Source organism: Rhynchophorus ferrugineus, unplaced genomic scaffold (assembly GCF_030347505.1).
Source record: "Rhynchophorus ferrugineus isolate W39M unplaced genomic scaffold, kcgeb_rfMv2 rfM5, whole genome shotgun sequence".
Taxonomy (NCBI): domain Eukaryota; kingdom Metazoa; phylum Arthropoda; class Insecta; order Coleoptera; family Curculionidae; genus Rhynchophorus; species Rhynchophorus ferrugineus.
The window spans coordinates 28116756-28140514 of record NW_027472584.1 but is presented as its reverse complement, the minus strand read 5'-3'; the positions used below and the strand labels follow the sequence as shown (position 1 = coordinate 28140514).

At 31.9% G+C, this 23759-nt stretch overlaps 6 protein-coding genes and 1 long non-coding RNA gene across 7 annotated transcripts in view; 3 read left to right on the top strand and 4 right to left on the bottom strand.

The window, feature by feature from the left end:
• The window catches only part of LOC143197135 (furin-like protease 1), an 84556-nt gene extending 83751 nt beyond the window's left edge, over window positions 1–805 (bottom strand). Inside the window, exon 1 of the mRNA XM_076405337.1 lies at window positions 659–805. The gene's annotated coding sequence lies outside the window, so the exon portion shown is untranslated. The remainder of the gene's footprint in view (window positions 1–658) is intronic.
• A 1594-nt stretch (window positions 806–2399) lies between these two features.
• Window positions 2400–9400, bottom strand: Dcr-1 (Endoribonuclease Dcr-1). Its single transcript, XM_076405333.1, has 10 exons — window positions 8357–9400; window positions 7936–8304; window positions 7523–7876; window positions 6983–7466; window positions 6715–6929; window positions 6444–6657; window positions 5787–6389; window positions 4289–5730; window positions 2990–3460; window positions 2400–2928 (listed from the first exon to the last, which is right to left on the bottom strand). Exons 1-10 carry the CDS (start codon window positions 9266–9268, stop codon window positions 2542–2544), a joined length of 5451 nt encoding a protein of 1816 aa, XP_076261448.1. The 5' UTR covers window positions 9269–9400; the 3' UTR covers window positions 2400–2541.
• Window positions 9401–9747: 347 nt separating this feature from the next.
• Window positions 9748–14999, top strand: Cyfip (Cytoplasmic FMR1-interacting protein Sra-1). Its single transcript, XM_076405334.1, has 15 exons — window positions 9748–10249; window positions 10303–10482; window positions 10535–10716; window positions 10770–11100; window positions 11158–11768; window positions 11818–11948; window positions 12013–12266; window positions 12326–12468; window positions 12525–12698; window positions 12756–13008; window positions 13071–13249; window positions 13303–13927; window positions 13988–14226; window positions 14314–14461; window positions 14516–14999. Exons 1-15 carry the CDS (start codon window positions 10037–10039, stop codon window positions 14714–14716), a joined length of 3864 nt encoding a protein of 1287 aa, XP_076261449.1. The 5' UTR covers window positions 9748–10036; the 3' UTR covers window positions 14717–14999.
• A 647-nt stretch (window positions 15000–15646) lies between these two features.
• Window positions 15647–17041, top strand: LOC143197141 (NAD-dependent protein deacylase). Its single transcript, XM_076405349.1, has 4 exons — window positions 15647–16020; window positions 16071–16288; window positions 16339–16478; window positions 16730–17041. Exons 1-4 carry the CDS (start codon window positions 15697–15699, stop codon window positions 16948–16950), a joined length of 903 nt encoding a protein of 300 aa, XP_076261464.1. The 5' UTR covers window positions 15647–15696; the 3' UTR covers window positions 16951–17041.
• Window positions 17042–17140: 99 nt separating this feature from the next.
• On the bottom strand, window positions 17141–22951 carry LOC143197134 (small G protein signaling modulator 3 homolog). Its single transcript, XM_076405336.1, has 13 exons — window positions 22655–22951; window positions 22291–22592; window positions 22132–22240; window positions 21815–22080; window positions 21630–21760; window positions 21237–21565; window positions 21039–21184; window positions 18507–18636; window positions 18192–18450; window positions 17973–18140; window positions 17778–17920; window positions 17564–17724; window positions 17141–17511 (listed from the first exon to the last, which is right to left on the bottom strand). Exons 1-13 carry the CDS (start codon window positions 22721–22723, stop codon window positions 17316–17318), a joined length of 2409 nt encoding a protein of 802 aa, XP_076261451.1. The 5' UTR covers window positions 22724–22951; the 3' UTR covers window positions 17141–17315.
• LOC143197144 (uncharacterized) lies at window positions 17675–17922 on the top strand. Its single transcript, XR_013005936.1, has 2 exons — window positions 17675–17816; window positions 17879–17922. It is a non-coding gene; the product is annotated as an uncharacterized LOC143197144 (long non-coding RNA).
• Window positions 18672–20953, bottom strand: wda (will decrease acetylation). Its single transcript, XM_076405340.1, has one exon. It carries the CDS (start codon window positions 20812–20814, stop codon window positions 19078–19080), a length of 1737 nt encoding a protein of 578 aa, XP_076261455.1. The 5' UTR covers window positions 20815–20953; the 3' UTR covers window positions 18672–19077.
• Window positions 22952–23759: the final 808 nt, after the last annotated feature.

The window sequence follows — 23759 nt, the reverse complement described above, 5'->3', positions numbered from 1 at the left end:
ACATATTTGGGATATAAAATGAGAAAATAATTGTTCAATAAATCGTAAAATCAGTTTTCCTTTTTTCAATGTACTTTATCGTTTATATATGTTGGACTTTGTTTATTAGCAACGTTACAATAACAGTATTAATGCAATTATGACATGATATATTATTAAAAATTTGTTTATTTTTAGATACTAAATTTGGCTCCTGATTCTCACCAATTAATTTCATAACATAAGGTAGAAAAAGAAAGAGTCAACTTTTTATTACAGAATGGTGTAATTTAAAATAATTTTACCGCTCTTTTTATGATCAATGAAAAAAATAACCTCAGCGTAAGAAAAAAAAGAAACATCCTTTAGGGTAATAATAAAAGAGCAGGTAGATACGACCAAAAACTCTTATGCCAAAAAAAAAATTAAACAATACAATTGTACACTATTTATTAATTTGTGACAATAAACAAAAATAATTGATTTATTTGTTTAAAATGGCAATTTCTTCCGTAGTTTCTATACGTCACATGAATATTTTGGCAAAAATCCTTCAAAACAAATTAAGATGAGAAAGTCACATAAACTGAGTCTTACAGCATCACTTGCAAACGCTACTTAAAAGTAAACTAGGTTAATTTTCTAGTGCAAACGACCTGATTTTAAATAAAAAACTTACCGTTTTGTTATCACAAAAGTCATTGTAGTGCGTCAATTTAAAAACAGAAAAGTGTTGCGAACTATCAACGATCACATGTACGAGTCCCAGCAGACAAACTTAACCACGTTATTCCACTCATCTCAACAAAACACAAACTGAAAGTATTTTGAATGACAGTTTTGACGGCGACAAATTTGAAGTTGTACCGTAAGAGGCAGCACCAATCAAACAGCAGTCAACAGGAATTTGCCTTTAAAGTCTTAACTGTTATCAACATATTTTTCAATAATTTTTGGCTTATTTACTATGTTCTTGATTTTTTTTAATTAAAATAAAGATACCCAGATATACTTGTGACATTAAATAATACTTGTTTATGTTATTACAAAATTTGTTATATCTTCTAAATAACGACGCCCAACAATTATATAAAAATATTATTACATTAGTTATAATGTAATTTTAGGATGTGTAAGTAATTAATTAACATGCGGATAATCAGTGCGATAAGTCAATATAAATTAAAGGGAAACTATTTGTTACAGCAACTTTTAATGATCTTTTATATAAAATATTTTCTGTAAAATGTTTCTTCCATAGTTAGTTACGTAGTATAAAGTGCGATGGCGTAAATTTTAGGGTAGAAAACCAAGTATACATATTTCGATCTATTATTTACGTAGGAGTATTATGTCTTCTGCGAGTACGTTTATATTTATTATTACAACCTTTTACAGTCACCTATAAATTGCTTTTGATTATCGATCATTTCATAATATTAAGTTAGATATATTGAATTATTATCGATTTAATGTAAATCTTAAAACTAAAATAAAAACACGTAATAGACGTAATATTTTTAATCGAACATAAATACAAATAAAAAACGAAACTTAAATACTTATAGCTAAAAAACTAATATAATAGAGGTGATATCACAAAGTCTGTTATCACAAAATATTAAACATAGCAGATGTCCTGCTCTTTATTAAAGTAAATAAGTGAATATTATTTCATGAACTTGGTTATTATTTATACTATTCATCTACAGTTTTAAAATATGCTGAACATAACAAGAAATCCTTTTGAAATGTTAGGAAACCGATTATTTTTTTAATCTAGAGGTATTTCATGAGTTTACAGCTGAAATTAAAATAATCGTTTTTACATTATTAACTAAAAATCAAAAAATCGACAGGTAAAAGAACACAATATTTTGTTGTAGCGAGGCTTTTACTTCATTGACATACTCCAATGGTATTTATTTCACAGCCTTTATTGAATGATTATTTAAATGAAGGCCTGCAAATATTTGGATTATGAATACTGGCAAAATAGAAAAGGTGTATTTTACTGATGGGATTTAGACATATACTTATATATGTCGATAAGATTCATTAGGAATTGTCTACATTCGAACCTATCTAAATAATAATAATAATAACACACAAATTATCTAGAAAATATTTGTCGCTTAAAAGTACTCTTTTTACGATGTAGTACATTTTTGAGAGCATGACATCAAGATGAAGGAAAACATTGACTAGAATACCGTTAAACATAATTTGCTATGTCCCAGAAAAATATAAACCAAAAAAAAAACGTAATAACTTCTGTAAACCATACAAATATTACTCCAAATCTTTCGTTATTTTTGTTAAAAATCACTTATATCTAATCTAACTAATTGGACCAAATGCGTCGCCTGGGACACGACATTATAGTACAAAGTGAGATCATTTTCTTAGAAATTAAAAGGCAAAACAAAAATATCAAAGTCCAAAGACATCTCTTTAGTTTTAACCCTGTGTTTAACACAAAAAAATTATAAGTAAAATAAAATATTTTTATGTATATATTAACTAATTGTTACTAGGTGTAAGTGTTACTACTAATTTTGGTCACAGTTCAGTTTTGTTTTGTTTTAAAAGTCCTTTTTTCTTTAAATGTTTTAACGCGCATTTGGCGGCGGTGCATTTTGCTATTCTGTAGTTTCGTCCTATACCCTTGAACATGCCTTTTCCGAAGACTTCCACGGTTACGCGTACACGTCTACCATCAGCCAATTTCTCTGGTCGACCAAATTTAGCGGTCTCCGGCTCGAGTTCCAAAAGCTCACGAATCGGTGATTTTGGAACACGATTTGAAAATTGTTCTATTTCTGCTTGCATCATGCAATAATACACTTTCCAAACACAATCTAACGACATACCTGAATCCAAAAATATGGCACCAGCCACAGATTCAAACACATCTCCCAACGCTTTGGGCACCTCAACATCTTCTACCTAAAATTAACACGAGGAAAAAATATATTTCAAATATTTTCTAAATAATTTATATTCCAACCTCTTCGCATTCAGTCTCCACTATCAAATATAGCTCATCCACAATGGTATGTCCACTATCTTCTTGCAGTCTAATAAATCTTTCTACTACTTCATTCAGGCCAGGAGAAAGGTGTCTGAAGTATTTATGAAAACCATGTCTCACGGCTAACGACGCAAAAATCGTATTATTAACAAGAGCAGATCTTAAATCCGTCAATGCTCCAGGTGAATGCATCCTGGGGTCCTCGTACAGATGCCTGGTAATCAGATAATCCAAAACGGCATCGCCCAAAAATTCCAGTCTTTGATAACAATCAGTCAGTTGATTTGGGCTGTATGAAGCGTGTGTCATAGCTTGAAGTAAATAAGACCTATCACGGAACTTATAACCAATACGCCGCTCAAAAGCGTCATATCCGTCAAGTAGTTTATCCAATTCCTCATCTGGATTCGCTACATTTCTCAGTAACGGTGACTTCGGAATTTCAACCTGTGGAAAAAAATTATATCACTCCAACTTATCTAAATAATTCATACATCATAATATTCCCAATATATGCCCATCCCCAACTTATTAACTGCACATCGTAAAACTTAACGGAATATAACGGATCTAACGAAGAACGTGTTGGTTTTACATAGCATGAGCATTTGACTATGAGAAAGCTTCGTTCAAAGTGGGTACCGCATTTACTCACTGTTGACCAAAAATAAGAAAGCGTTGATAATTCTGAGCAGTGTTTGGTCATGTTTAAACGTAACAGATCGAGATATGACAATGGATGAAACATGGATCCATCACTACACTCAGGAATCAAAACGATCGTTATCTGAGTGGACAACAACTGATGAACCTCCTCCAAAGCGCCCGAAAGCACAACAATCGGCTAGAAAGGTTATGACCTCGGTATTTTGAGACGTACGTGGTGTAATATTCATCGACTATCTTGAAATGGGAAATACCAACAACTGCGAGTGTTATATAGCGTTTGAGGACCGAAATTGCAAAGAAACGACTGCATATGACAATGGAAAAATTTTGATTGCAACAACGCACCGTGTCACAAGCCAATCAAAACAATGGCAAAACTACAAACATTTAACTACGAATTGCTCCCCCATCCACCATATTCGCTGGATGAAACTGCGGCCTATTTCGAAGCAAAAGATAAACTGTTCTACAAAAGTGGTATTGAAATGTTAGAGCACCACGAAAAAAAAACGCGTTTTCTTTATTACATTCGGGACTTTTCAGCCCATCTGTTAGAACCGCGAATAAGAAGTTTCTACTATATATATAACAATACTGTTAACTTACTTCTCCATAACTTCCATCTTCATTCTTTGGTAACACTCTAATTCCTAACCAAGCCATAAACAACAGAGCTCCTCTTGGCCCACATTCAATAAGGTATGCTCCTATTAAAGCTTCCACACAATCAGCTATACTTTTATCCGGAATGCTATGCTGTGTCACTAAATTATAAGGAATTACATTAGGCAACGTTTGAACTCCGCGTTCCCTGACCATTGAACAAATTTCATCAATGGTCATATTTCTAGTAGCAGCCATATCAGCTACAGTCCAACAATTAGCTGGAAATTGGGCATCAATCAACGCATCTTCTAGTTGCTTTGGAACATAAAAGCATGGCGGTAACCAATTGTCATGTGGATCAAATTTAGTCGCGATCATATATTCTCCTAAACCTTTCTTTTTGCCTAATCTGTACAGATTAAGGTTACTCACTTGTTTTGATCTTAAGTGGCTTAATTTTCCTTCATGGACATATTCATATTTTGAGTATAAATAATTTGTTATGGCATATTTAAGAAAAGAATCACCTATTGTTTCAAGTCTCTCTAGGTTTATGCCATCATTGGCGTTAGACATGGTAAGAGCTTGAAGCAAAACGTTCGGACTAGGTCCTGGATGAATATTCAGATCAGGTTGCAAATCAAAGCTAAAACTCAAGTTCTTGGAGATATCATATTCATTAACAAAAGGTTCTTTGGGAATAGTGGCTTCTCTGTTTAAGGAAACATTTCCTATGAATAGTTGTTCTGTATTAAAGTTTTCTAAATCTTTCATCGGCTCTTGATTTACAGGAACTATCTCTCCTCCACTTTTTGTAAACTCCTCAGAAGGTTTTATTAAAATTCCACTTGACAATATATATTCTTTGTTTTTAGCACTAGCTTGGTGAAAAACTTGACGTAGTTCCTCAGTTTCTTGGCTATTGTCGTCGATTTTCCATGCATTTTTATCTTCAACTAAACAGAATGTTTCGTCTTTTAGATCGTCATCATCAAGTGCTTCTGCCTGATGATCTCCCGTAAACTCTATTCTTAATCCTCCCCATTCATTACCAGATTCTTCTGAAACGCCTTGAGAATTATCATCAGACATATCAGAAAATTCATCATCATATGTATTTCCTTGAAGCCAACTTGTGGGTGATACGTATCGAACTAACGCAGAAGAATCAAATTCTCCGTCAGCCATTTCATTGGACCAAGTGCCAATTTCCAACCATTTATCATCAGTTTGATCATTTTCGGAATCGGATTCCGACTCTGTAAGTACAGTTTCATCATCGTCTATTTTTATTTCAGATATTTTCAGTTCCTGCAATTTTTCATCAGCTTTTTCTTGTAGTATCCTTAATTTTTCTTCTTGTTTCTTAAGTTCCTCTTCACGGGATTTTCTTAAAACATCTGACAAGTTCCAACCAAAATTTAAAGTAGGCCACTTAAAATCTGAAATATAAAAATAAGACAATTGTATTTGTAAAAAAATATATGATTGTTGGTACCTTCCTCAAGAACAATTTTTCCTAAATTAAGATCTACGGCTACTGTACGGCGTATCTGATCGGCTAAGAGAAGTGCGTTAATTCGATACAAAATACAAGGCAGTGCTACTGCCTTTCTCCATAGGGAAGACGGAAATGGATGAATTGCACATAGCTCTGGAACTAAAATTTGTTTCTGTTCCAGATTTTCTCTTTTAGCTCTTTTTGTTTCTTCACTGCTGGTTGGTAACGCCACACCTTTCCTATTAACATATCTAGGTGTTAAAAAATTTAATCTTGCCGATGTATGATCAACATCTAAAAGATATTGTTCTAAATTTTGTATTTGTATGCCGTATTTGCGCAGATAATATTCCTCGAATGATTTATATTCTGATCCTGGAAATGCTGATTTTGGATTTAGAAAGGAGCATATTTCGGCGACATAAAAATATTGCGGCTGATCTTGGTTTCTGTACCAAGGCATAACGACCGCATCTTTATAATCATCAATATTAAACTTGTAATCTTTCCGATCTTCATCGGGAATATGTTGAGGTACAAAATGTAGCTTCTCGTAAATTACATCGACAAAATTCCAATCGACCTCAACTCCGTTAGTAGCTAAAATAAAAATTCGATTAAATTAAATCTGTTAGACATTTCGGGCAAACTTACTATCGATTGTTGGTATAATTAAATAATTCTTTTGAGAACAATTAGGTTCAAATAACATCAAATATTTTTGCAGCCTTAATACACTAGTAAAAGTATAATTTACAAATTCTTGTACTTTATACATCCGCTCGTCGTCGATTATAATTTCTTTTGAACACAGTACTAATTCTACACTTACTTCACCAGACCTTGTAAATATCGGAAATGCACTTATCTGAAATAATTTTGAAAAATAGTAAATAGAATACTCAATATTTTAATGATTTGTTACTTTTGGTATTTCCTTATTAGTCAATATTCCAAAACCTTGGATGGATTCTTCAGGAGGATATATTTTCCTGCCACGCGTATTTTGCTCTTCTGGTAAAGGACACGTTAATGTCATCACAATTTTGTAAAAATAGGACGGCTTGCCCACTAAAGGATGACAATCTACTAGGGCGTCAGCTATTTTCTTATAATAATACTGTCGTCTTTTTGTCGTTCCTGAAAACTCATTAACAACATTACTGATATTTAATGCGGTAATTGTTAGATACCTGGCCTTATTTCTGAGTTTTCATCATACTGCTCGTCTAAAACAATATTATTCCAGTCTTCATCAATAGGCACAAAATTTTCTTTACTGATTGGCTGTAAATAATCATCAAACTCTCCGACTTTATGGAGATATTGACATAGCAAGAACGCCGCTGTGCGCCTACATAATAACGAATTTGGCATTGGGGGACTACTAATAGTTTGTTTCACTGGGCTATTAATTGGCAAACGAATATAGCAAACCCATCCTTCAGGAAACTTTGTTTCAGTCCAGATAGGCGTTAATCTAGTGAAACTATCGCTAGGTAATTTCGCGCAATAACGATTTATTAAAGCTATAGAGTTAAATAGTGTTACATTGGGAGATCCTTCTTCTTTCAAAGGCTGATAGGGTTTGCAACAAGACGAATAACTGTCAGCCAACAGTTCTTCTGATTTATCAGGTTCTAAACTTTGACATCTCCTCAACAGAGTATTCTCAACCTATTTGAATGTTTCATTAGTTTAATTAAATTTTCCTTTAAAAACGAATGACTTACTTCATTGTACTGAGCTAAATTATTCACAAATTCTTCAATTTCAGATTCATTTGAAAAAATAATGTAATGAGCTTCAGCTGCCCTTGCGCGAGCCTTGCTTTGAATATAACTATGGAATGTTAGAGGTAAATCAAATCTTACAACCAAATTGCACTTTGGAAGATCACAGCCTTGTTCTAATACCGCAGTTGATACTAAAATGTTGCATTCATGACACCTAAATTTTCTTAAAACTTCTTCTTGTGTTTTATGCTCGTGTTCTGCATCCCTCGGTTCTTTTGATATATCCGCAATTTTGTCTACTGAAAATAAGGCAGATACCCACCAAAAATCATCATCTACTTGGGACAGTGTCTACAAAATAAATAAAAAATAGTTGCTTTTAAATACAATTGAAGCATTGATCATCTTACACATAAAAGACTAAACAGTGCTTTTGCTTTATATCTATTATGAACAAAAACTAGAGCACACAACATATCATCCATTTGTACTCTTTGGTTCAATCTTTTGGGTTTTCCCTTTCCCTTTTTAAAATTCCCTGGCGGATTTTCAGTTTCTGCTGGTTTCTCATCTTCAAGTATTTTTGGCTTTTCTCCAGCTGGTTTAAATTGTCTCAAAGTGTGGATAAATTTTAACACTTTTGGGGTAGAATACATTTTAATTTTTTCTATTTCAGTTTCAAGTTTTTCGAATTCATTGTCACAAACAGCCCTAGTCATTACTAATGTTGTAGAAATAAGACAAAATAATAGATAATGACGCTCATATGGTGTTTTGACCTTAAAAAAAACAATATATATACTAAAACACAATCGTTAGACTTGTACTTACTTTTAATTTTTCAATTCTGGAAAGAATGTTAATAGCACCTCTATCAGCCCCCCAAGGACCTAAATCTTCCAGGATATCAAGATAATTATTTAGAAGTTCTAACGGTACAGTTTTTGGATCTGGAATATCTTTGATTTCATCCTGAAATTCTTCATTATATATTTCACTAGGATCATGTCTATGTTCTAGTAAAAACTGCTTGCATGCTTCTATAATAGACGTTAATTTATCATGCAATGGTAATGACATTTTTGGACACGTAATAATATGTTCTTTGGGGTGACAAGAGAGACGAATTAAGGTAACAATTTCGCTGGATGTATCAACTGAAGACATTAATAGTCTTTCAAGTCTTCTCAATTCAGCTTCAAGTCTATCTGACTGAAGTTCAGAACCCAACATTCCTGTTGTCATTCCTAGTATTCGGGGCTTAACAGAATCATCTAATTGCCTATATTTATTCATTATTTCTATAATCATTACCTGACGATTACCATATAAACAATCATCAATAAATACTAACACATATTGTTCCAACTGAAGTAAAATATTGATCTTTATGCATATTTCTGCTGTAGTTACTATCACATGATTGTCTCTCAAAAGAGCTCCTATATTTTCATCATATTCTTCATTTATACTAATGACTTTTAAATCAGTCAAATACTTTACGTGTGAGGCAAGAACAGGAACATTCTGGGGATCCAAAATCAGCAACGTTTTTTTATATGGCTTGGAACGCATTTGCCAGGAAAACTCTTGAAGAAGTTTGACCAATAGAAATGCCTTTGATGAACTTGTACTGGTACATACTACTGTATTTCTTTTTATTGCAGAGTCAAGCAGTTCTACTTGATATTCTCTTGGAGTAAACGTGTGGGTATATACATTTTCGTTCAGATAACAAGCCATTTTATGATTTTTAAAAGATATAAGCGAAAAAAATATTTTATAGGTTAAGTTTCCTTCCAGGGAATTCTATCAGGCATATAATCCTAGTTCTCTCACTTTCCATATACATTGCTTCACTAACAACATTTTATGTCAAGAAGTTTAAAAGATGGTTGGAATAACTGAATTATGAATTGTGCTAAATTTTACGTTAAAAGATAAATATAAACAGCACTAAAATATTTAACTACTTGTGACTAACTTCAAATGAAACTATCTCCTATCCTTGTTTATTTTTTAATTGAAATTTATAAGAATAACTAAGTATATACAATTTTCATTTGAAGGTATCACTTGTTTGAAATCACCATTAATTTTTATAACCATTTTTAAATATTTTAATATATATCGTCATTATTGTATAAATACGCAAAAATTATACGTTAATAAAAAGAGAAAAAAAGAAAAGGCAGATATCTGATCCTTCTAATAATGAAGTTAGGCATGAAGAAATCCCTAGCTTGAACGTAGTGTTTTTCTTGTTGTAATTGCTTCTGTTAGTGACACAAATTTGACATCTCATGAGTAAATTCAATGTTTACTTGGGCTATGCCGCGCCTTATACTGTATTAATAAGTTTATTTTTAATTTATTTAACAACTTTTTATATAAAACAACGTAGTGGAATTTTAAGAATGCTAAAGGAGTATATAGTGTTTGAAACTAAGGAATGATGCTTCATTAGTTTGAAATTTCTATTGAATAAGGGAATATTTAAAAGCCAAAGCAATGGCAGGAACTGACAGAGTGTCCATGACTGATGCTTTATCTAACGTTGAGGTATTAGATGAATTACCTTTACCGGATGAGCAGCCTTGCATTGAAGCACAACCATGTAGCTTAGTATATCAGGCAAATTTTGACACAAATTTTGAAGACCGTAATGGATTTGTTACTGGTATAGCTAAGTATATAGAAGAAGCAACAGTTCATGCAGGACTGGTAATATTTGATTTAACATAATTAGAAAACTTGCAATCAACATATCTTTATAGAATGTTTTATTGGATGAAGGACAGGAACATGCCGTCATGTTATATACTTGGAGATGTTGTTCGCGTGCAATACCTCAACCAAAATCAAATGAACAGCCTAATCGTGTAGAAATATATGAAAAAACTGTAGAAGTACTATCGCCAGAGGTCAACAAGTTATTGAATTTTATGTATTTTCAAGTGAGCTTATTTTAATATAATCATTATTTTATGTTCATTTTAATTTTTATAGAGAAAAGCAATAGAAAGATTTTCACAAGAAGTAAAAAGACTATGCCATGCAGAGAAAAGAAAAGACTTTGTTTCTGAAGCTTATCTTCTCACACTTGGAAAATTTATAAATATGTTTGCTGTCTTAGATGAATTAAAAAATATGAAATCTAGTGTTAAAAATGACTATTCTACTTATCGAAGGTGAACAAATAAATATTTTAAAACTAAGTATATATTAATTTTAATATTTTTAGAGCTGCTCAGTTCTTGAAGGTAATGTCTGATTCTCAAACTTTGCAGGAATCCCAAAATTTGTCTATGTTTCTGGCCACACAAAACAAAATACGTGATACAGTAAAAGAAAATTTAGAAAAAATTCCAGGTTATGAAGAATTATTAGCTGATGTTGTTAATATTTGTGTGCATATGTTCGAATCCAAAATGTATTTGATTCCTAGTGAAAAACACATGCTTGTTAAAGTAATGGGTTTTGGATTGTTTTTAATGGACAGTGATATCTGCAATATTAATAAACTTGATCAAAAGAAAAAGTTAAGACTAGATAAAATTGACAGAATATTTAAGGTACAACTCACTATTTTTTTAATAGTCCTGTATATATTATCATGTATGGTTTTATAGAATTTAGAGGTTGTACCTCTCTTTGGCGATATGCAGATAGCACCCTTTAATTATATTAAAAGAAGCAAACATTTTGATGCAAGTAAATGGCCTCTATCAAGTAGTCAAACTCCATCACCTCAAGCAGATCTTATGGTTCATTTGCCACAAATTAGGGAAGATCATGTAAAATACATTTCAGAACTTGCCAGATATTCAAATGAAGTAACCACAACATATAAAGAATGTGGTACAGATAGTGAAAATAAGGAGACTGCTGATCTTGCCTTAAGAGGATTGCAGTTATTGTCAGAGTGGACAAGTGTGGTAACAGAGTTATATTCCTGGAAACTCCTACATCCAACTGATCATCATCAAAATAAGGAGTGTCCCAAAGAAGCTGAGGAATATGAGAGGGCTACCAGATATAATTATAGTGATGATGAAAAATTTGCCTTAATAGAAGTAATTGCTATGATAAAAGGTCTGCAGGTTTTAATGGCCCGTATGGAGACAGTATTTACTGATGCTATCAGAAGAAATATTTATTCTGAACTTCAAGAATTTGTTCAAATAAGCCTGAGGGAGCCTTTGAGAAAGGCCATTAAAAATAAGAAAGATTTAATAAGAAGGTGTGTTGTAACTACTTTAAGCATATTGTGTTTAAAATTGTTATTTTAGTATCATCATGTCTGTGAGAGAAACATGTGCAGATTGGCAAAAGGGCATAGATCCTTTACAGGATCCAGCTTTAAAAGGAAAAAAAGACCCTGATAGTGGTTTCAATGTAAGAGTACCCAAGAGAAATGTTGGTGAGTATTTTAGATGTAAACACACAAACATACGCCATATCTATATATAAATTGGTGACTTCAGGTCCATCATCAACACAGCTTTATATGGTTAGAACAATGCTGGAATGTTTAATATCTGAAAAATCAGGTGGTAAGAAGACCCTTAGAAAGGATATAGATGGTACCTATTTGGTGCAAATAGACCAATTTCACAAAACATCTTTTTATTGGAACTACTTACTCAGTTTTAGTGAATACCTTCAAAAATGCTGTGATTTATCTCAATTATGGTACCGTGAATTTTATTTAGAAATGACTATGGGAAGAAAAATAAATGTTAGTGTTTCGATATTTTCTATATAAACATATATATGTACAATGTTTTATTGTTATAGAAATGCAATGTTAGACATCATCATAATGAAGAGTGTAGTGATCTCATCACTATGGAAAAAAGAATACAATTTCCCATAGATATGTCTATGCCATGGATTTTAACTGATCATATATTAAAAACTAAAGAACCGTCAATGATGGAGTAAGTCGATATTAAATTAAATTTAATAAACACCTACGAAATGAATATCGTTATAGGTATGTCTTGTATCCCTTGGATTTGTATAATGATAGTGCTTTATACGCTCTCACAATATTTAGAAAACAGTTCCTTTATGATGAAGTCGAAGCGGAAGTAAACTTATGTTTTGATCAATTTGTTTTCAAGCTTAGTGAACAAATATTTGCTTATTATAAACAATTAGCTGCGAGGTAATAACTATTCGTTATTTTAACAAAAATCCATCATCATATTTACGCTTTTTATAGTATATTTTTGGACAAAAGATTTCGCGTAGAATGTTCAGCTTTGGGAGTATATTTGCTACCTTACCCCAGGGCCAGTAGATACGAAACTTTACTAAAACAAAGGCACGTACAACTGTTAGGTCGCTCCATAGATTTAAATAAACTTATTACTCAAAGAATTAACGCCGATATGCAGAAATCTTTAGATTTGGCTATAAGTAAATTTGAAGCAGGAGATATTACTGGTGTAGTTGAGCTTGATGGGCTTTTACAGGTAAAACGGTGGTTCGTTCGTAATAAGCAAAATTGAGAAATTAAACATATTTTTTTATTTAGGTCAATAGACTTTGTCATAAATTGCTTAGTAAATGGTTGGCTTTAGATGATTTCGATTCAATGTTAAGGGAAGCAAATCATAATGTTCTCGCACCTTATGGACGTATAACTCTTCATGTCTTTTGGGAGTTGAATTATGATTTTTTGTCAAATTATGTATACAACGCGGCTACTAATAGGTAAATTAATAAGTAGTTGTTTGGATAATATAATCTAACCATTTTGTTTAAAGATTTACAAAATATAGAGGAATTACATTTGCACAACCTGTAACCAGGGATAGGCCACCTCAAATGTCGCATCACTATCTTTGGGGTACTAAACAATTGAATTTGGCGTATACCACGCAATATGGTCAATATAGTGGGTTTGTTGGTCCACAACATTTCCACACTATGTGTAAATTGCTAGGGTACCAAGGAATAGCTGTTGTTATGGAAGAGCTGCTTAAAGTCGTTAAAAACCTCATACAGGGTAATCTGTTGCAATTCGCCAGAGCTCTTACCGAAGTGATGCCAAAGGTCTGCAAACTGCCAAGATACGATTATGGTTCACCAGGTGTTTTAGGGTATTACCATGCCCAGTTAAATGATATTGTCCAGTATCCTGATACTAAAACCGAACTATTCCACAACTTCCGCGAGTTCGGTAATATTATTTTGTTTTGTTTACTTATGGAACAGGCACTGTCACAAGAGGAAGTATGTGATCTTCTGCAGGCCGCTCCATTTCAAAATATATTACCAAGACCTTTTTGCAAAGAGGGCGAGAAACTAGAAGCAAAACAAAAACGGCTCGAACTAAGATACGCCGCTTTACAAATTGTACCTAACATTGAGAAATTAGGGACTGCAAAAGTAATTATCGCCTTTCATTCGTTTTTTATTAATATTTTTAGTGATCGAATAACATTTCAGCAAGCAATGATTTCAAGAGAAGGCGATCTTTTAACTAGAGAACGTCTTTGCTGTGGGTTGTCAATTTTCGAAGTAGTTTTAAATAGACTTAGAAGCTTTTTGGATGATCCTTTGTGGGTTGGCCCACCTCCAGCAAACGGAGTAATGAATGTAGGTGAATGTACTGAGTTCCATAGATTATGGTCTGCCCTGCAATTTGTATATTGCATTCCGGTCAGTGAAAATGAATACACTGTTGAGTAAGTTCTGTACTGACTGATAATTATTTATATTTATCTAAGTTATCAACCAAAGTTTCAAGTCTAGAACTAATTTTTGGGTTTTAGAGAGATGTTTGGTGAAGGCTTACACTGGGCCGGATGTACGATGATCGTTCTTTTAGGACAACAGAGAAGATTTGAAGCACTAGATTTCTGTTATCACATTCTTAGAGTACAAAGAGTGGATATGAAAGACGAGACCGTTAAAGGAATAGTACGTTTACAATTATGTTTTTAATACTCAGCGAATACTATAATGTTTTTTCAGCACTTGAAAAAAATGTGTGATAGAATACGACGATTCCAAGTTCTAAACTCTCAGATATTTGCAATATTAAATAAGTTTCTGAAATCCGGGGAGAATGACGAGTTATCAGTGGAACATGTTAGATGTTTCCCACCACCGATCCATTCATCTTTTAATCCTACAGGACAACACTATCATGCTCCCGAACACGCTAGACCTTAAGTCATAGATCCGCCTAAATAAGCTTTATACTCAATGGGATAATTAACACATTATTTATTTGTATTGTTTTATAGTATTGTTAAGTTGTCTTTTTGAACTTTTTATAGTATTTTATAATTCACAAACTAGAAATAATATATTATTTGTATCAGACACAATTTCACAAATCTGTATATATACATGGAGCATAATTATTATCGAGTAATATAAAATTTGTACATTCAAGTTTGTCTTTTTATGTACACTTTTGTGTTATTAATTAAATAATATACTTATTCAAACTGAACGTGTTTTTTTTCAAACTTTGATGAATCAGCTTGTATAAAATAACTTAAAGTTGCAAGACTATAATAATCTCTAATTTGACGGCTTGTCTAGTCAAGAATCTCGTTGTTCATGTACAGGTAGTGTAGTGTGTTCCTTTTGAGCAGGTAGTATTTTCACGGGTGTAAATTGTGTGAAAGCGACATTTTTTGAACTAGCGACACACAACTCGTGTTTATCAACTCGATTTTTACATATAATTAATACAAATATTTTGCTATCATTAAATAAATATTTCATTTGAGTATTTGTCAAGAAAGGTTATTTAGGAGCTGAGATATACGTGAGTTTGCGCACAGCGTTGTCAATCTAATTTTTTTAGGCCCAACATGTATCCACTTAAATTGAATATTCCACAAACATCATTATTTCTAAAGTATTTTTAATGGTTTAAATTTTGGTTTTTATTTATACCTATAAAATATTCATAAGATATTGTACATTTGGCAATACCGTTTATTTTTTTTTATTTTATTCTTTTAAAGTTTTACCTACTCTTTAAGAAACGTTTTATCTCTTTTTAACTCTCGTAAATGCGAATCCGAAATGCATTGATCTACCTCGGATATTACGAAAACACAAAAATAAACAAATAGGTTATAATAACGAACGAAGGTAACACTTTCTATACACACTCAAATTTATTTAAGAGACTAATGCTTTTATTATTTAGTTGTTCTCGCTCTGTAAATGTCAAATTATTTTATAATCGGCCTTTAGTAACCATGGCTAAAAGAAAAATAAATGATTTTGAAGGCTTTAAAAAAGCATTAGATGACTCAAAAAATATTGTGGTGATTACAGGGGCAGGAATATCGGCTGAATCGGGAATTCCTGTTTTCAGAGGGGCGGGTGGATTATGGAGAACACACAAAGCTTTAGATTTAGCTACACCACAGGCCTTTCGCAAAAATCCAGCCTTAATTTGGGAATTTTATCATTATAGAAGAAATGTAGCATTTAATGCACAACCAAATAAGGTAAAATATAATAAATAATACAGAATCGCCATCTAATTATGGAGTGTTAGGCTCATTTTGCACTTGCAAAATTTGAAGAAGAACTTCCAGAAGATTGTCAGTTTCATATTGTTACACAAAATATTGATGGGTTACATCAAAGAGCTGGCTCTAAAAATGTAATTGAGCTTCATGGAGCCTTAAGCAAAATAAGGTGTACAAACAGTAAATGCAAAAATATTGAAGTTAATACTGACAGTCCCATATGTGAGGCCTTAAAGGACAGAGGGTAAGAAACGCCTTTGCAACTACAAAAGAAAAAATTGTTTATTTTTGAAGAGATCCTGCTTGTACGGATAAAGATCTTCCAGAAATTAATGTAAATGACCTTCCTAAGTGCAGTAAATGTGGAAAATTAGCTAGGCCACATATAGTTTGGTTTGGTGAACATTTGGATGCAAACATTTTGCAAAGAACAAGTGAGTATAATATCAGTCAAAAATATATATAATTTTAATATAATTGTATAAGTTAATTATTTTAGACTAATTACGAATTATAAATTATATATTTATATAGGCGGGGTTTTTGCGGTTAAATCTTGATATTTGGTTATTTATCCGATATTTATTTTTATGTAAATTACGGACGTAATTGAAACATCACTCTTAGTCATGCTAATTGTGGGTTGCATAGAGACCAGGGGATTTTTAAAAAATATCATTTTTAGGGGAATTGATTGAGACTTGTGATATATGTTTAATAATCGGGACATCATCTGTGGTATACCCTGCAGCGATGTTCGCTCCTTTAGTAGCCGATAGAGGAATGCCTGTTGCCGAATTCAATTTGAACGAGGAACCGGCTAACGAAGAATTTCAATTTCACTTTCCTGGACCCTGTGGAACCACTTTACCTAAAGCTTTGGGATATGATGATTCGTCATTATAAAAATAATCACCATTAATAAATATTGTAATTTATTAACAATACTATTTTTACAAATGCCGTTATACTAAATAAATCAATTTGCACAGATCGATTGATGGCTTTGATTTATTTTGTACAGCACATTATTATTTTTAATTTAGTGATAGTTATTCTCGGACTGGGGTTGATTTATGATGTAAAAACACCTAAATTTAACGTAAATTATAATTTATTAACAATACTAATTCTTTATAATTGTTTACACAAATTTAAATCAATAAATAATTGCACAATAAATTAGTGGTGACAATTTAGTTAAGTTAACAAAATTAATATGTATATTTTAATAAAAATACATTAATAGAAATAATAGAATACATTAAGTGTTATATATCCCAACTGAATAAATGATGCTTTACCAACATGTCCCGAACACCATCTTTCAGCGGTTGGTTATTAGGGTCCCTTTTCTTGGGTAGCTCCCAATCAGGATTTAAATTAAATGATAATTGGGAAAGAATCCTTAATTCGCATTTGATTTGTACCCAACCAGGACTATATACAAAGGACCAGGGTTGATACCTAAAATAATTAATGTATGGTGATATTGTTTTTTTGATGATTTTATTTTTACCATTTTTGTACAACTTCTCCAGATGAACATAAAACTTCTAACCATAAATGCAGTACTTGTTCATTTAATCCGATACATATTAAGGAACGCAGTTTTACATCCATTTGAGCATGGGCATTGTCATGTGATAAGTTCACCGCTTGTACGCAGCGATACAGCAACTAAAATAAAAAGAAAAATTAATTGAATGTTATACAAAGCATTAACAACGTACTTCTTCCGGCGTTAACACTTTTCCATCTTCGTCCAACCGGTAAGTTTTACACAAAACAAGTCTGCTGTATACTGAATTAAAATCCTTTTCTACTTCTTTAGTAGCAGCTTCTTCAATAAACAACCAAGGATGGCAAGGACCTCCTGTGAATATTTCATAAACTCATTACTACCGTCAAACTAATCTAGTACCTACCTAAAAAATGAGGTCTCCTCATTCCATGTTCTAGGACTTGTTTGATTACAGGACACAACACACCACGTACAAGATCGGTGATTGTTTCCGAAATACTATCGTCGCCCGCACTACTATACTGTTTACTCCTTTCATCCAACAATTCTACAAATTTTGCTGGAAACCAACCTTTAAAAAACTATTAATAAAACCAATTACAACTCTCCGTCGTTTTGTTACCTCTAAGTCCATTCAGTTCACCAACCCAGCAATGCTCATCCTTCTGACTTATTATTGTAATGATATCATTTTTTCGAAAACCTAATTCATCGTCATCGTGTCTTTCAAAATCCAACAGAGCTTTTGCCCGTCTTTTACGTTTTTTAGATACATTTATATAATTTGAATGATCCTGAGAATGACTCTCCATTGAATAATCAGCAATTAATGATATTTCTGAGTTCAATTTCGGATCTAATTGCAAGAAATGCCTAACTACCTATTATAAATGTTTCATTAATAATAATCGCTTGTTAAATAATGTTTTATTATTACCTGTAAAATAGCTTCCCTGAGGTCAACAAGTATTTCAGTCTGTTTAATATTTTTGCTTTTAATTTCATCTTCATTATTTTCATTAAAAAGCAATAATTGTATTACAGATTTGTTTTTTTTAATTTGTCTCCTAAAATTGCAATACAGTGAAATTAAAACAACTACTATCAGAGTATAAGTTTATTTGTACAGTATTAAAAATAATCAAACAGAAAACAAGAAAAAATATGAGTTTGGCAGTCGTACAATTTCCAAGAGGCAATTAATTAATAAAGACTACACATTTTTACAATGCATTACCTAATATTTTTTGAATTGATTTCATAGACAAAAGTGGCTAAAAATAGATCTAGTTAATATACTACAATTGATTCACTATGATTACCATAAAAAGATTTGTTTTTCTATAAAAAAACCCAAAATAAAAATATGTACCACCCTTAATAGATTTATATGGTGCTATATGTGTAAAAAGGTTTTGTACTCTTATTGTCAACCTGATTTAATATTTTATTGCTTAAATATATAAAAGAAAAATTAAAATATAAATATTCTATAGTAATAATTCGCATCATACAGCGTCAAGAGGAGAATGTCCAGGTTTTGGAACAGATAAACATGCCCAAGTGCCCATCGTAAAATCTACATGGAGTATTCTACCGTGAACCCTTCTCCTTGATAAAAAATCCGTATGTTTGTGATCTTTGTTTTTTTCCTTTTCCTTCTCCTTTGGGCAATTTATTAATTCCCATATTTTCACAACACCGCATAAAGTTGCACCACATAATTGTTTACTGTTCTTGGTCCAAGTTAAATGGATAACACATGATTCCCGACTTTTTAATTCATGCACTACTTTTGACTGTGATATGTCCCAAACTCTCACTAATTTATCATCACTGGCACACGCTAAGTAAATTCCATTAGGAGCAAAAGCCACACAATATATTTCTTTTTTAGCTGCATGGAGGAGTCTTACAGGTTGTGATGTTTTAAGACACCACATTCGTACATTTTTATCTGTCGAACCTGTTGCTGCATATAATGTATTAGGATGAAAATGCACAGAAGTTACAGCTCCTGTGTGTCCTATAAACACTCTTAACAATTTTCCTGAGATTAAGCTCCATAAACGCGCTGTTGTATCTTGAGACCCTGATATTACATATTTTGAATTTTCACTAATAGCTATGGAATAAACAGGTGCCAAATGACCAAATAACTTTTTGAGTAATTTCAGTATTTTAAGGCTATATATACAAATAGTATGGTCTGCTGAACCAGTACAAATAATATCATTGTTTGGTGAAAGAGCAATAGAATATATTTGTCTAGAATGGTTATTAAATCTTACATGTTCAACATTATCATAACTGTATAGAGAATCTAAAGCTTTTAAAGGCATTATTAATAAAGTATTCACTTCTGCAAAGGCAACAATTCCAGCTTGTCTTTTCAATAATCCACAAGTAACTAAATTTTTACTATTTAAAATTCTAACATTACACACAGACATAGACAATTTTTTAACACCTTCAATGGCATTTTCTAATTTATTTTTTAATTCTTGTAAGTTTCCTTTACTAGAACAAGAATTTTCTTTTATAATGTGTTCATCAGAACTTTTTATACTCCTTGATGCATGATTCAAGTTTTTTAAAACATCTTTTGAACAAGTTTTTAAATCAAACCATGTCTGAAATGTATGTAAAAAAAGAATATGACAAGTGTTAGTAACAAATATTTTTAACAGTTTTAAAGATTCTGGGGAAATTTCTGCAACAATCTTATTTGATCTAAATTTATCTTTCAGATCACCAAGATTTAATATACCTGCACCATTAGTCATTATAACATCTGCAGGATTGTTTATGGCCTTTAAAATATTCTTCACAGTTTCATCACATTTGGATTCATCTACTTTATTAATATGAGTTTTAAAAAATGTATTTGCTTTGCTGACTTCACTATTTTGTATATCAAAATATAAATGACAAAATAAAGGTCCTACTAGTTTCTCAATATCACAGTTCTGACCATTATGTTTTTTTTGCTCTCTTAGCCATAGAATAAACTTCTCAAACAAAGAACTGTATTCAGTAACAAGAGGGTCACTGCTATATAACACCGAATTACACTTGCTAATTCGATTATCTAAAAGGGTGCGTTTCCATAGAAGTTTTTTGGATGTTTTCTTAGGTCTAATGTTGGGGAATTGTCTTTTGTTCAAATACACTGACACGACCGATTTAACACCTTCACTCTTGGATCGTTTAATTTTATTGTTCTCCCGTTTTCTATCATCCATAATAATTTATAGTTACGAATTTTGTTATGGTATTACTTAACATCAAAGACATTAAGCATTGAACGCAATCCAGCGAACAGACTCCCGTTAGAAATTTTGGTTATTTGAGGTTATATGTCAATGTAATGATTGGAGAATTCTTTATTATCGGCATTATTTGATTGACATTTCGATGTGCGATTTAAAAAAAAGTGAGCGAAAAAATAATTGGAATTATGACTAACCTGGCTAAATGCTGTTTAGGGAGATTTGGTGCTGATTCTGGATTCCCTACAAGAGCACCTTGGTCCGCCATTAAATATGCCAAGTGTCTTCTCCTATATGTTTCGATCATAACATCATTTAATGAACTTGTTAATTCCGTCGATATCTGCAACGTATATATTATAATAATGTAACATCTATAAATAATCATCACTGACCTCTAAAAGTTTATCCACGTCGTCAACATCTCCTGGTATGTCAGAAAGTGCATTAAATATTTGAGCAGAGTTTTCAAGTGTTTTTAAATGGGGTTCTTTCATTTTTAACATGGCTAATGTGATTTGAAATAGAACTATTGAACCCTCGAAGAAAAATAAATCCCATATCCTGAGCAATATTTTTATATGGACGACATTTGCATATAATGTTAAAAACCATTGCATGGTGATTAAAGATAATTCAATATCATGGTTTTTCAATACTTCATCAATACCAGGCAAATAATTTGAGATTAAATTTCTTAAAACTTTTTGATCAGCTTGAATGCCTTAAATATAAATGAAATAAAGATATTAAATTTTGATCATATGAACATGTTGACTAGCAAGTACCTAACAAAGTAGAACTATAGTAAGATGCTGGTAATAGGTCTTCAACTATAGTAACCATTATCCAGAATGCATTTTCTTCTTCCATAAATAATAGCAATGAGGCTGCAATAATACCCAATCCTTGGCAATATCTGAAATTGTATCAGTAAAAAAAACTATTATATAAATAACTGTGTTTAAATAACCCAATATCTGGATAAAGCCATGCTATTCCTCGTAAAATTCTTCTTAATCTAGGAATCCCTGTACTATTGGCATGACTATAACATGCATTTGTTGGCATTAAATGAAGTAAATCTTTTTCAATTTGTTTTGAGGTCATTAGAGAATCATTACTGGACATCTTAACTATATCTTTGTAACATAATTCAGACTGTTGTTTTTTTTCAAGAGCACCACACATTCTCATCCACATTTGAGGTCTTAACGAATGAGGTATACCAGATCTGACCTAAAAACTACTGATTCATACCTGTAAATAATTTGTTATTGTTACTTGTACCATTTGTAAAAGTTTATCTGTTCTAGGTATCTGTACTTCAACTTTATCCCATGTCAAATCCGATACTTCTTTGTTATGTGAAAATTCTAAATGCGCTACCCACTGTAATCTAAAAATTAATATAAAATACATCAATTGTTTTGGTAAAAAATTAAATACCTATGTTGAGGATCTTCCACTAAAGGTATTCCTAATAATTTGTTTGAATTTTGTTCTGGACCGTCTTCTTCTTCAACTCTAAAACCAAATTCATCAAATCTATATTCTGGCTGTGAATTCGGATCTTCTTGTTCTCTTGATTGTTTCGCCATAATTTCTTGAGGCCACATGCTTGGAGTTAAGGCAGAAAAAGGTCCTCCAGGACTGGGAGTTAGTAAGTCTTCCATATTTAATCCATTTATGTTATCAACGAGAATATCATCTACATCATCTGATTCAATAGCCATTTCTAACTCGCGCTTCTGTAACGAAGACAGAATAATGAAAATAATAATGTTTACCTTTAATAATTTTTTGTAGGTACATTATGGTCAGCTTTGCCCACGTATCCGTCATGATTTCTAGCTTCGAACAGTGATTTTGCCAAATCCATTTTTAATTCTTAAATAAATTTTGTTGATGTGTCACAGCTATATGATTTTACTTCTTTTAAAACATGTCTTATAAAAGCTTTGAATTATTTTACAATATCGTTCAAATGGAATGGTATCAACATGTGGTTGCGTTGGATTAATTTAAGATAGGGGTTTAAGAGTAAGTTCTTTTTGTAATAACAAGTTGATGTCAAAAGGTAACCATGTCTATTAAACAGCTGTGTTTTGAAGTTTATTTATTGATTTAATGTTTTTTTTGCAGAGCTGTGCCATCTACGAACTTTATTCTAAAACTAAAGATAAAACAATATTATAGGGAACTTTGTCGTTAGTATTCTCGTTGTGACATCTAGTATTCGACAGCTGTAATAAGAGATTGGAGATACGAATAATATTTACAGAATTCTATAACCATGACTGTAGTGACATCTAGTCATTGGTAGACGAAGTGTGTATAATTTTTACAGGTTACTGTAGCGTGGCCATCTAGTGCTTTGTAGGCAAACGTTAAATAAAAATTACAGATTTCTATGACAGGACAACAAGAGGTTTACTTGAGCCGCAGATAGAGGGCAGAAAAGTATACTTTAAATAGTAGATTTTTAAAAGTAATTTATTTTATAAAAATCATAATAAATGGATACCATAATAATGGATATTCTATTTAACGCTCGTTTTGACAGGGATTAACTAGAAAAAAGCTAATGTCTATAAGTTTCCTTAAAAGTAATTGGTTAATTTCTAATAATATTGAGAAAACTTCATTGGGTTTTTGGTATTTTTGGAATAAAATATATATTGGGGTATATAATGACAAAATATAACTGTTTCTTAATGATCTCCTAAGTTTCACATTTGTGTTTCCAAACTAGGTACTCAGTCTTTGAAACCGCAAAGCATATAAAATCAAGAATAGTATCAGACCCAGTAATATGTTTGTCTGTTTGGGAACAGTATAAACTTCTATTTCTCTTTTTAATTCATGATGAATTGTTTGGGATTAAGGTATCACGTTAAGAGTAAATCCATTTTCTG